General features: G+C 39.8%; 1 protein-coding gene across 1 annotated transcript in view; it reads left to right on the top strand.

The window, feature by feature from the left end:
* ube2f (ubiquitin-conjugating enzyme E2F (putative)) overlaps nt 1-13,556 on the top strand; it is a gene marked incomplete at its 3' end in the record, with an annotated part of 41,800 nt that overhangs the window by 14,620 nt on the left and 13,624 nt on the right. Inside the window, exon 5 of the mRNA XM_071545539.1 lies at nt 12,226-12,293. Within this exon, the coding sequence (XP_071401640.1) occupies nt 12,226-12,293 (68 nt within the window). The remainder of the gene's footprint in view (nt 1-12,225; nt 12,294-13,556) is intronic.

Raw genomic sequence — 13,556 nt, 5'->3', positions numbered from 1 at the left:
GTATTGGAGAGCAGCACTCCCTGCAGCTGAGAGGAATGTAAAGTTCTACAGTGAACTGTAGATTTTGATCGTTATGATGGCAAAAACTAGGAAAATGAGACCCAGGATGATGATAACCACAATTAGCCTTGCTGCCAACTCTGAGAGCTGGACCCTTTTGGAAATAAAAGTGAAATGGACAGATATAAAGGTTGACGAAGCCTATTGCTGTTCATTGACAAGAGTGTCAATGCCACTGGTGGGGGCAAGGGGCCATCGGAGCTCTGCCGCTTTCCTTATTAGTGGCATTGTGCCAGAAAAAAAGAGTGACCCCAACATGGTGTTAGAGCATGTTGAGACTGCTGTGCCTGACCCAGATACATAAATGTCCCTTTTGTTTTTGTAAAGTGTGAGCCTACCCATGCATCCAACATTTCACACTCATTTGATTTGACTCAAAAAAACACAAAAACGCAGAGAACAGAGAAGTTTTTTATTCTCATTTTCTGACTCATGGTGGAAAGTGGCTATTTAAATCAGGCAAACGGTTGGCCTACTAAAACGTCATTCTCACTTCTCGCAAAAAGTCCTTCAGTCCATGTGTCAGTAAATTTTTATTTGACATTCAGTAAAATATCTTTATATCTGTCTTCTTCTGTTTATTGTGTTCTGTTTTTGTGATCGTCTTTCATAGCCAGAATCGTCCTGTTCACAAGGTAATTGCTGCTGCTGATGGAAAAAGCTATTTTTTTGCCATGCCTAGTTAGCTAATGTTAGTTTGAGAACTCTCAAACTAACATTAGCTAACTAGGCCTGGCAATACTATTCAGCTTACTAGTTTGGCTACACTGATCAAGTAACACATCATCATTCCAATAGACACGATACTTAGGCCTAGTTCATGTAAAATCTTTGTATTAGTTACATGTTCACTCAATTATTGGAATCGTTTCAGCTGAAATGGCTGCGCGTTGGTGTTAGCCAGCTATAGTATCTTGCTACGTTGTTTTTTCAGAGTGAGGCAGTCCTCTTCCTGGCTTGGTTGATGCACCTCCATTGTGCCATAAATCAAACCTGCATAATAGGAATAGGAAATCGCACCCGTGGACACATAGAAACCAGCACCAGCAGTAGAATGAACCAATTTACTCTGTGATGGTCTCATTTTTCTACAGCCATTGTACTATGCAATCAAAATTAATTTGATAATGATGTATTAGGTAGGCCTGAATATTGAACACATAGAAGCTTTAATATTAGCTCTGCGGGGAAGGTAATTGTGGTCAGACAGGAAGACAGAAAATGTAAGGAGAACTCGCCTCAGGATGTAAGTTGTCCAACGTCTCTTATAACCAAGCCAGTGTTAGGTCAATCAGCTTAACTTGTTACCTAGAGCATTCTGAGCTCAGGGCTTATGGGAGGTAGTATCTTTTCTTTTTTTCCTTTCTTTTTTCTTTTCTTTTCTTCTCCTGCATACTCTTCCGTTGCTTGCTTAGACTGTAGCTAGACTGCCACAGAGAAACTTCATTGGCCAGTTGAACTGTTCTGGTCATAAAAAAATTTCTGTATGAAACGACACAATCAGATCTTCTGAATACAGGTGTTCCTGCGTGAAATAACACACAGGGGCCCAATCCCAATGTCCCCCCTAAACCCTAAGCCCTGAGCCCTCACAGACTTAATTGATGTCACCTATGTGCGCAGCTGTAGTGCCTGAGTGTGTGAAGTCATGAGGGCTCGAAATGGTACAGGAGGAATGGGACAGCACTTTGTGGTATCACGTGTTGCCTTGACGACGTCAGACGTTGATATCGCCCGTCAATTAATCAATTTGTAATTTACTTTTTGTTTGCACTTTTGTCTAAACAGCATTATTAAGCTAAAATTAAAAAAAAAAGATGAATAATGTTAAATAGGCCTAGGTATATGTTTTTCAACATTGCAAAGCTTATACTGTGCTAATGGATATAGAAAATACTCTACAATATGTCCAATATTTAAAAAAAAAAAAAAAAGATAACAAAAAAGAAACAGTAGGAGGCACGTTGAAAGCAAAGGGTATACTTTTAATAAAGCTTAATGAGCACAAATAAGCACATAAGAAAGGCTATATTAGGCTACATGCTGCTTATATTAGCAGCATCTAACATCTAATCCTTAATTATGTTTTTTTCTTTTGTATCAGTTGTATTGGCTGATATTTTCCACATACATGAATATTAACTTCACAAACGCTATGAACTGTGGGTAATTCCCTCAGGCAAAGTATGCAGAAATGCGGATTTACGGAAATTGGGATTGGGCCACAGAGAACATCTCTCCTCTCTAAATACTCTGAGTAGTGGCTGACCTCCCTGGCCACATTCTATTGGCTGTTTCATCCTGTTATTGGTGAAGAACAATTTCATGCTGGTGGTAACTCCTGTTTGGTGGTTATCTGAAGTTTCTCAAGGAGGGAATGGTGTAGATGTCAGCATCTGATAGTCTCCAACAACCTCATGGCCTCTTCTCAATGGGTCTAGCCACAATACACACTGCTTTGCCCAGCATCAGTGTCCAGCAGACACCTTGTATGCCCAAAAATTCAGCTTTTGGGGACTTGGGGCTTTTTGACTTGAAACTCATGAAACAATTGGCCTCATGCAAGAACATTTTCATGTTCTTATCTTAAATTTCTCATACTTTTTTCGTGAGGTGGACTCGTACGAGTGTGCCACGTCAGATTCACCAAACACTTGTATCTTTAGAAAACTGTCGTAAATGACGTGCGTAAACATGCTGAATTCCACCTGTTCTAAATGAATGGGCATTCATGAGAATTGTGAATTTGCATAATTGACGCCCCAATAATGCCATATAAGGTTAGGCGTCCGGCCCATATGTCGGGAAGCTTCATTCATAAAAATGACATGAAAGACTAAGGAGAAGTCTACCAGCTCTGAGACTGAAGTCCTACTATCAGAAATAAGTCAACCTAAGCATATAATATTTAATATAATTCAATAGTGGAATCAAAGGCCCTACTAAAGCCAAGGAATGGGAGAAAATAACTTGTGCTGTTAATGCAGTGTTGTCTGTTATGCGTTCCCTTATGAAAAACAACTATAGTATTCCTATACATTTTAGATGAACACTAAATATATATCCCAACAAAGCTATAATTCCCTATAAGAATATTATAGTGATACTACAGAAGACAAAAATACCACAATATGGTCACTATAAACTCACTATTGAGTACCATAGACACTCTAAGTCCATATCGGAGTATTATAGGAATATTATAGGACTAATTTGTAATTTGTAGTTAGGGCACTGTCACAGAAATAAAAAAAAGAAATGGCTTGACATGAAATTAGATGCAAAAAGCAAGGCGATCCATGACTGCAAAAAGAGGGGGCCAGGAGGAATTCTCTGTTACACAGACAGATGAAAGAATAGGCCTATACCTGCCATAACTGGCAATATAGCAGTGTCAGGTGTTCAGCGGAGGATGTCGCCCTGGACAGCGACTTGCACCTCAACCTGGTAAGACCTGAAGCCATTTCTCTTTTTAAAGTTTAGATTCACTTGCACCCACATTAACGTTATCAACTCGAGTAAAATAGCCTAGAAATCAGATTTATCTCCCTCTATAATGTATTTCCCCCAATACAATCCAACCTTGCATTTGTCTCATCTGAATGTTTGTCAAATAACCTGGCAAATTAGTGTTTTTTGTTTTGTCTTTGTATTGAGCACACTTATAGGCTACTATGTAACCCACATGGATACTTGTGAGATTTTATGCGGCTCTGGTAAAATAAATTATGCGCTACCTTCTTTTGGAAAAGCCAACAGTGCTCCCTTGCTATTTTTCCTGTTGCTGTAACCACTGTACTGGTTAATCTCAACATGATTATACATTACTTTACAGTGTCATTTATATTTCAAACTCAACATTTCTTCAAAGTGACAGAGGTAGTCAACAACAAAGGTTTTTTTTGCTTTGGAGAATGGCAGGTTGATTGTACGTGACCCGTACGACAGGTCTGGACCACTCGTACATTTTGTTCGTACCTAAGAGAAAATTGTAAATACGAGAAAATTGGTGAATGCGGCAAGTTCTCTTAAATCGCTCGTACGAGTGATTTAATAACGAATCTGTTCATACGAGTGGTTCTTGCATGAGGCCCATTGTCTACACAGTACACAGCAGGCAATATCAGCTTTCTTTTCCAGGACAAAAACTACAGCACTGATGCTGTCAAGTTTCTACAGGACAACAATAATATAGAGAATTTTCTAAGGCTCAAAGGCTTTGTTACCTATTGCTGCTGTTTGCACTCACCAACATCCCACTCTATCTACGCACGTAAATAATCATCTGATGGGTAACGCTAGCACCATTCACTAGCAGTTTTCAAGGTCCTCACGACAACAAGGCTTACAAGGCATTCTTTCTTTTGCGTCAGTGGAGGTGTGCAGAGAACAGTTTTTTTCAGCTGATGAAGGTACCTACGCTTCTCATGTTTACACTTTCAGTAACAGGCTTTAGGCTCGAGTTTTCTCAGTGAGACTATCCAACATAAATCAAAGGCCAAACCAAATGGGCCAACAAAACCTGATGGAAAACACACATGCACACATACATACACAAACATGCTTTCTTTTTTTCATGTGTGTTAGGCATTTTATTGTGTATGTTTAAGGGATTTCTTCTGTTATATTATATTATATTATATTATATTATATTATATTATATTATATTATATTATATTATATTATATTATAATATAATATATTACATTTATTGTTAACAAAATGTAATCATCTATCATCTTTTTGGCCAGATATAAAATCATGCTTAACTCAGTGATCGTCTGTTATGAGTTCAAATCTGTCTGAATGTTTTTTTTTGGCCTAATTGTATTTGCCAACTAATCTTATTAAGTAATGGAGCCAAACTCCTTTTTCCCATGCAACAGTACTGTGCTGTGACCCCATGGACTCAGCCCCCTGTGTCTCTGAGGAATGGGGACAGCAGCAACACATTGGGGTTCACATTTTCTCACACAACATTTTTTGGGTTGACACAGAAACAGAATAGAAAAATGTGATTGAAATTACACTTACACTTACACTTTGTGGTTCAGATATTCACTTTATTCCGCTTGATTCCACTTGATTTGCATATTCATAATTGATATGTTGTCCTAGAGTGGCACGAATACCTGAACAGAAAAACATTCCCAGTTGTGCAATTGCATGATGCACATGACAGTGTAGTAACTTGTGTTTCCCAGGCTGTGTAAGAAATGAGCTCTTTGTACAGTGCCTTCAGAAAGTATTGACTTTACTTTTTCTGCATTTTGTGGTATTGCAGCCTAAATTCAAAATGGACTGAATTGATTTTTTTGTCAACAATAAACACAAAAAGGCATAATGACAAAATGAGAAAAGTATATTTTTAGACATTTTTGTAAATTTATTGAAATAGACATGTCAAAATACAGTACCTCCATTTAAATAAGTATTCAAACCCCTGAATCAATACTTAGTAGAGACATCTTTGGTAGCAATTACGTTTTCCAGGATACGCCTGTATACGCTTGGTTCATCTGTATTTTCTTCCTTGCAGATTTCTCAAGCTTGGTCAGGTTAAATGGGAATTTCACAGTCTTCTGCCCCATGTGATTAAGTATTGATTTTCTCTTTAAGCTAAATTGGTTCCAATTTTCCCTCACATTTACCTTACCCACATATTCCCCTGTACTTCTCTCTGTCTTCCTCTCCATCCTCTGCCTGGTCCTCTCTTTTTCTGCCTGCTCTCTTCTGCCTGCTCTCTTCTCATCCCTGTCCTCCCACTTTTCCCTGTCGGCCCATGAGACTAGCACCCTCTCTCCCAACTCGGGGGGGATGCCAAACCGCTTGGGGTCGACTGCTACGTTGTTGTCGGTCTATTTGTAAATGCACTTATTTGGAATGGAGTTAATAGCAACTGAGCAGTATTGTTGTTTTGTGGGGGTGGGCTGGCCCAATGAATGCTTGGCCCACATAGCGCACTGTAGGGGTTAGTTGTCTTTCGCGTTTGAGGTTGAGATATTCAGGTATGGGCTGTATGCCAATGTTAATACTTGCTGTTGCTTGTCCTGACAACCCAGTTCACTAATGTAGTACACAGATACATACACACGGTTAACAAAAGATACAAACAGCGATGGCGTGAGGTGTTTTAGTGTAAACAACTGCATATTTTCCACAGGGTCATCAGAAGTTCAACGCTGTGCATTAGTGTGTGTGCATGTACATGTTTATGCGAAATTAGCTACAGGCTTTATCACCTCATATAGCTGTAGGGCTGCACCTTCATACCAGCCTGTTGAATAAGAGATCGGAGAATAAGATTTTGTGTTTGCAGTGTGTCATCAAGGCAGGCATCTACCTATACATCCCTCTAGATCTGCTGAAATCATATCTATAAAAAAATACATTCTTTTCTTAGTTTATTTCAGTTTCTTTAAATGTCAATAACACTTACTAACCCTAACCCTAACCCCAACTACATAATAACTTGCTACCCAACACTGAAACAACAACAACTCAAAGCCAGCATTAGCTACTTTTTGACTCCATTTTGACTCTATATAACCAACTGATATAATGGAGATACACTCATACAATATAGGACATGTAGTTGTCAGAGAAAAAAATGTGCCTTTAAATAACAAAAAATGTACAAAATGCCAATGTACAAAACTTTGTGTAGGCCTACCACATCAAACGCAGCATCATAAAAAACGCTGGCTCCCATTGCACAATTACAATCAATGTATGCAATAAATAACTCCTCATAAAGACAAATGTTTGATACATAAAAATAATACATTACATCTTTATCATGAAAGCCTTAAAGAGTTAGAAAAAAAACTCTAAGTAAAATATTACCACACACTTTTATATTTATTAATCAGTTCCAATGTAATATAATAAATGAGATTATCAGTATGTTTTGTTGTTCGCTAAGCCAAACTTAATGTTTCACTTAACTGCTTTTGTCATATTGTGGCAGACAGTAATACACTTTTTCAATTATTAATTATGTTGTGGTCACATAAATGCAAATAGCGCATAGATTATTACACATTAATGTATTAGACACATTAGATCATTCAGATTATAGTTTCTTGTGTTTAGGGATAGTGTCGAGGTTAGGACCCCCATCTTTGGAAGAGTGGACTAGGAGCAAATCCCAACTGAGTCTTCTCTCCCGGGTCTCTCCCTCAGCCTTCCTGAATAAAGAGAAAATACTCTGCGGAGTGGACAACCAGCTCTCCTGCAAAAAAACCCCAACGAAATTACTGAAAAATAAATAAATCTTCTGATTGGACTACTTTCACATCCTCTCATGTTTTCAGCACCACACTTGGCAGCCCAGTACCTTGAGCGTTGATGCTTTTACAGATAGGCTGTCACGCTCTATTGTGCCTACAATTATGGATGTGTCTTTCAGAGCTCTGTCAGATACAGTAATTATCTGTCAGCACCAACATTGACCTGTCCCTTTCACTCTGGTTGACTTAATGGCATGATAACACTCTTCCTACAGGGGACATTAGGATTAGGCTAATTAATCTGGGCAGCATAGCTCCTTTCTCTCTCTCGCATGGTTTTCCTGTGCTACAGTCAGGTAGTCAAACAATTTGATCCATTCCAAATCTCATTTTGGCCTAGATTTAATCAAAATGTAACTCCCAAGCTATATTTTAACACATGTAAGTACATGTAAGCAGAACTAGTAATACGATCAATTTTGTGTCATACGTTTTGGAACAAGTTGTAGGTTGATATTGTTTTTCTCAGTTTTTTGGGGAATTTTGGTCATGTTCAGAAAATGACAAAACTAGTCAGAAAGCAGAAATGTAAAAACTAATCTCAAGAGCCCCAAGACCTTCAAGAACATCTTGGAAAGTCAGTTTCATATCTTTCTTTAGTGTATTTCCACTTGTGTTTTTAAGTGCCTTGGAGACCCTGTTTACACACAATCAACATGTGCCGTTTACCCTGAGTAAAATGAGTTTAGTGCTAAATTCTCAATAACAACTCACTCAGAAGAAAGTTCAGAAACCTCTCTCTGTCTTTCTCCCTTCTCTCATTCTCTCTCTCTCTCTCTCTCTCTCTCTCAAATCTTTTTATTGATTTTGCACCAGTGTTGTAGACAACAAACAGTGACATATCCAAGATGTATGAGTGAACTGGTTTCTGATTTGACAGACAATACATATAAGCAATATGCGAGACATATAAACAATAACAAGAACATGAACCAACCCTCAGTTCTATCAACTCCTACCCAACCTTCACATACCTCTCTCGCTCTCTCACTCTCGATCTCTCTCTTGCTCTCTCTCACTTTCTCCTGTTCAAACCCTGTATGGGTTGTGGGGAGCATTTTTTTGCTGTGGTAAGGATGCTTTTTGTTGGGGCTTGTCTGATTAAGGTAGCGGGGGGTCTGAGCAGGCCTGTCTGGGCAGCTATTAAGCTTCTTCTCTTTTGCTCAGAAAGTTGCAGGGAGTGAGAGTGGCAGAGCTGGGGGTAACTACACCCATTGCTGTCTCTGCCTATGCAGATGATGTTTCAGTTTTAGTTAGAGACAGGTGCATGGTGGAAGAAACCCCAGAAACTAGCTGAGCAGGCTGGATTGACATCACTGGACATCACATCTCCTGGAGAGACTGAGGGGAGAAGTCCTGGGATCACAGCCTGGCTCGGTACTGGAAGTATTTAATGAACCACGGGTGGAGGAGCCTCCCGTTTATCCCTCCCTGAGCGTGCAAGCTGAGACAGAAGGCTGCAGTGTGTGTGTGTGTGTGTGTGTGTGTGTGTGTGTGTGTGTGTGTGTGTGTGTGTGTGTGTGTGTGTGTGTGTGTGTGTGTGTTGGCGTGAGCTGGCGAGGTGGAGGTGTGCTTGGCGGCAAGCGTGTGTGGGATTTGTGAGGCGGGAGGTTGTATTTAAGTGACATGTTTTATTCAAGGACATCTTAGAAGTCTCTCTCTCTTTTTCTGTCTCTCTCTCTCTCTCGCTGTCTCTCTCTCTTGTATGGTGTTCGCTGTTTGGCCATATAATTGGCACACTATGACCCCCTAATGAAGGAAATCAATAATTGATTTCCCCAAAATAGTTAGATTGGGTGGTTTTTGAGTGTGTGTGTGTGTGCGTGTCAGTGTGTATGCGTGTGTATTAGGGCTGAACAATGAATCAAAATTTTATCAAAATCGCAATATGGCCTACTGCAATTTTCAAATCGCAGGAGGCGCAATATTTGTTAAAAGTGAAATGTGTGTCAAAATACCATTTTAAATTAAATATTGTGGTGCTGCAGAGATGTCCTGGCCTCCACATCATATTCTACAGACTTAAGAAAACATCTTTGTTTGGTACAGATCCCCGCAAAAATCACACCATAATCATTTTAGTATGTTTTTCAATGAAAATGAGAATAATGATGTAAAAATTATCATTCCCTCTAAGATCGCAGATCATATCGCAATTGCAATATCAGTCAAAATAATCACAGTTAGATATTTTTTCAAAATCGTTCAGCCCTAGTGTGTATCTGTGTGCGTACCCAGTATCTTCTGACGTTAAAGACTGATTGTTCCAATTTACTGACGACAGTCCTGAATTATGTATGGTCTCTGACTACAGCTATTAGGCAAGAGACATTCTCGCCGTCTCTCCTTTCCCTTCCCCCTCCCCTCTCTCTCTTTCTGTGTTTTGCTCTTCCTCATTCCGACTCTCTCTCTCTCTTGTGTCCATTTTTTTTTCCAACTCCCTTTCTTGTTTCACTTGCTCTTTCTCTCTCTTACCTTCTCTCCTCCCTCTACCCCTTTCTTTCTTACACACTATTTCTCCATCTCTCTCCTCTCTCTCTGTCTTTTCCCATTTATAATTCAGAGCAGATGTGTTTGTCTGGCCTAATTAAGTTGTCACTCTGTCATTGTCACTGAATGGAATCAGGTGAGGTTTGGATGGCCCTTTGTGTGACAGAGGCCTTATCTCAAATTGCTCTGTGTTGTGTGTGTGTGAGTGTGAGTGTGTGTGTGTGAGAGAGAGAGAGAGAGTGGGCCTCACATGGATGATGAGGATAAGCCTCTAAAGTGAGGGCATTTCGTCAGCCCTTGCTTTGTGAAACGGTAACTATTATGAACAGTACTCATAATTAAGTACTTGTACTTGGCAAGCAGAAAATTATGTTAACTAAAGAAATCAACAGTATGTCCACAATAAATCCCCACTAATTACCTTAACCTTAACTATAAAATAAAGATTTTTTTTTTAAGTTTCAAGAATAGTCCACATGGTTTGGTTGTGAATGAAATATTTACCTCCGCCAAGGAGGCTATGTTTTTGGTGCCATTTGTTTGTCTGTTTGACTGTTAGCAGGATTACGGAAAAACTACTGGCCCGATTTTCATGAAACTTTGTGGAAGGGTGTAGCATGGGCCAAGGAAGAACCCATTAAATTTCGGAGCGGATCCAGATCCGACTCACGAACAAGCAATAATAGCACAACCTTGATGGATTTAAGATCATTACATGGGTAGTTAGCTAGCGTTCTCTCTTTCACTCTCCTTATCCCTCTCATTCTCTCTGTCTCCCTTTGTTGAGTGCGATGAAAAGTTGTCCAAAGTATGAGTCACCGTCTGCGTGAGCTATATCAAGCTCTGTAATTAAACTGACATAGACAATCATCCCTCTGTCTTTCTGTCTGTCTCAATCTGCCTCTCTCTCCCTTTCTACTTCTCCATCTCTCCCATCCTTCAAAGTGCTGTAGTCATTTTATGCTTGTCCTTTTATAGCCATATGGCACTATAAGACCACAGTAGAGATTTAAATGCCATCTAACTCATTAAAGACCCCTATTAAAATGGACTCTGTCCTGAACAAGCTTTTAATTGGCTTTAAAGGCTACATGTGGAGAGGAGAGAGAGAGAGATGAAGAAGCTGTGTGTGTGAATGGATAACTAGCAAAAGGTAGATGGATAGCGAAGGACTGAAAAGGTCACCTTAGTTGACTGAGAATATTAAATTTCTGGTGTGTGTGTGTGTGTGTGTGTGTGTGTGTGTATGTGAGTGAGCGAGCTAACATGCTTTCTGCATGTGTGTACACGTGTTTGTAACCCTTTCTATTTGTGTCTGCTCCCAATGGACGTGGTGTAACGGAAAGGGATGAATTTAAGCTCTGTGTGTGTATGTGTGTGTGTGTGAGAGAGTGTGTGTTTGTGCACGCAGTCTATTCCACAACAGGCATTGCAAGGTGGAAAGAAGGGATTAAGTCAACCTTGTGTTTGGCCTACAGTATGTGGCTTGATGTACAGCTTACACTGTAGCCCTTTATTCCCCTGGGTTAACCTCCTAGATGGAAATTCAATTTATCCAATTGGTCCGCTCATTCACTCTCCTGTCGATTGATCTAGGCTGAGCTGGTTGATCTTGGCTGACTTTTGTAAGCTTCTAGAGTTCTAATTTATATGTAAATCTCACGTCCTTTATACACTTCTCGTGTTGTTAGGTTGGGGTCTGTTTTTTAAGAATAGTGTCTCCAGCAACCTGTTTGAACGCTGATCTTGCCTTTTGCATGACAATGGATCCAGAAGCTTGTGGAGTCTTGTTTGATACACTTCTAAACCCTGATCAGAGTTGGGTGGTGGTGATGATGATGATGATGATGATGATGATGATGATGATGATATTAATGCCCAGTTTGCCGTCTGCAATCTGAGCACAAACACCACCTGTGGTTCCCAGAGCTGCTGAGTTAGGTCAGGTTGTAATGTAATCTGGGTGCCGTGCCACTTCCCAGGGGTGTAGCGCACCACAAACGTGTCCACAATGTAAAATCAGGAGAACATAGCTATTAACATAGTTATCACAAAGTTTGGCGATACCTGTATTTTCATGGGAACTAATGTAGGAACTAATAACATGGGAAAGGGAACCGGTGGATTACTGAGGTATGAGCTATTACACAATTATGCTCATGACTTATAAATATAAATGAAAAGCAGTAAAAAGAATCCCTGTTTATTAAATATATACAAATTTCGCCTTGTGCGTTGACAGCAGCGCTCACAGCTGCAGAACACATGTATCTTCTCATCATTATAAAACTATGTTTATCATCAAATACAGATATTCATGTTCGCACATCACTGAACTCCAATTCCCCCGTCTCTCTCCTTCCCTCCTTCTCTCTCCTTCCAGATGAGGGTTACTACCAGAGTGGAAAGTTCCAGTTTGAAATAGATGTCCCTGAAGCCTATAACATGGTGGTGAGTGGTCCTGTCATCCCCCTTTGGATCGTGTGTGTGCGTGCGTGTTTTTATGCATCCGAATACATCTTAATGAAACACGTGTGTGTATGTTTGTGTGTGTCATTATTAGCTGGTACTTGGGCTGTTTTGGGCTGGTAGAAACAACAAGATATGTTAGAAACTGAGGATGAAACCAGTGACTCTGTGGCTTTTGCTGGGACCCTTGAACCCCATGGCTTCTATTCTATTCTATTCTATTCTATTCTATTTTGTTCAAGGTGAGATGGACAATAAGCCAGACCCAGGTGCCCCCTCTTTTGCTTAGTGCTGTCAACAGTGTGTATGTCTGTGCGTGTGTGTGTGTGTGTGTTAGTTATAGTATTGAACAAATATACAACCACTTTGGGATTATAATATCAATTAGCTGCATAATATAGCATACTTTATTACTTTTTGTAGCAATTCTCTACGTTTATCCAATTAATCCAGCAAAATTACGCATTTTAGGTACATTTCAATCCAACGGGGAACATATTTCAATGGACAACATATTAATTTGTGTGTGTGGAGCAGTCACCAGATCAAAATACTGGTGCCACCAAATATGTGTTGCATCCACCAACTAAAAATGTTGATGGCACCAGAATTACATGGCCTTCCACTGAATTCCATGGAAGGCGAATAAGAATATCAGTGTAGTGGGCTTGAATCTGTCTATAGATTTGTGATATGTGCCTGCCCTACTGCATTTTTTTTTTACCTAACTCTTATGTTTGTGTCTTTACCTTGTACCAGAGGAGTAGACAGTAGCCTGTAGAGTTACAACTCCTCCACTCACCTCTTTCTTTTTCTGTCATCCATCCATTCATCCTTCCTTCACCGGCTTTATCTCACCCTGCCAACGTGTGACTGTGTGTGTCTTTATGTGTTTGTCTGTGTGTCCACGCCTTTGTCTTTGTGTGTGTCTGTATGTATGTCCGCACATGCATGTATGCCTTGTGCTCAATTCTGTATTCTTTGTCTGTGTGTCTGCATCTGTTTTTGTCCAAATCCTTTGTTATACACTTACATACACAAACACAAAGCTCTTTATCTTAATGGGGGCCTAATGAGAAAGGCAGTAAACGCTGTGTTTAGAGCTGTATAGCTGTAGCGCCTCATTTATGAGCGGTTGTAAACGGCCTGGAAACGCTGCAGTTTAAAACAACCGTACCACATTTTTTTACTTTTCTCCTGGTGCTGAAATGTAGGCAATCAAGGCAAATTTATTTCCACTGCACA

The sequence above is a fragment of the Centroberyx affinis genome, unplaced genomic scaffold (assembly GCF_046629955.1).
Source record: "Centroberyx affinis isolate AG114_WGS23_722 - 3 ecotype Tasmania unplaced genomic scaffold, CSIRO-AGI_Caff_v1 ptg004951l_1, whole genome shotgun sequence".
Taxonomy (NCBI): domain Eukaryota; kingdom Metazoa; phylum Chordata; class Actinopteri; order Beryciformes; family Berycidae; genus Centroberyx; species Centroberyx affinis.
Note: the sequence above shows the minus strand (reverse complement) of the source record. Positions and strands in the feature narration are given on the sequence as shown.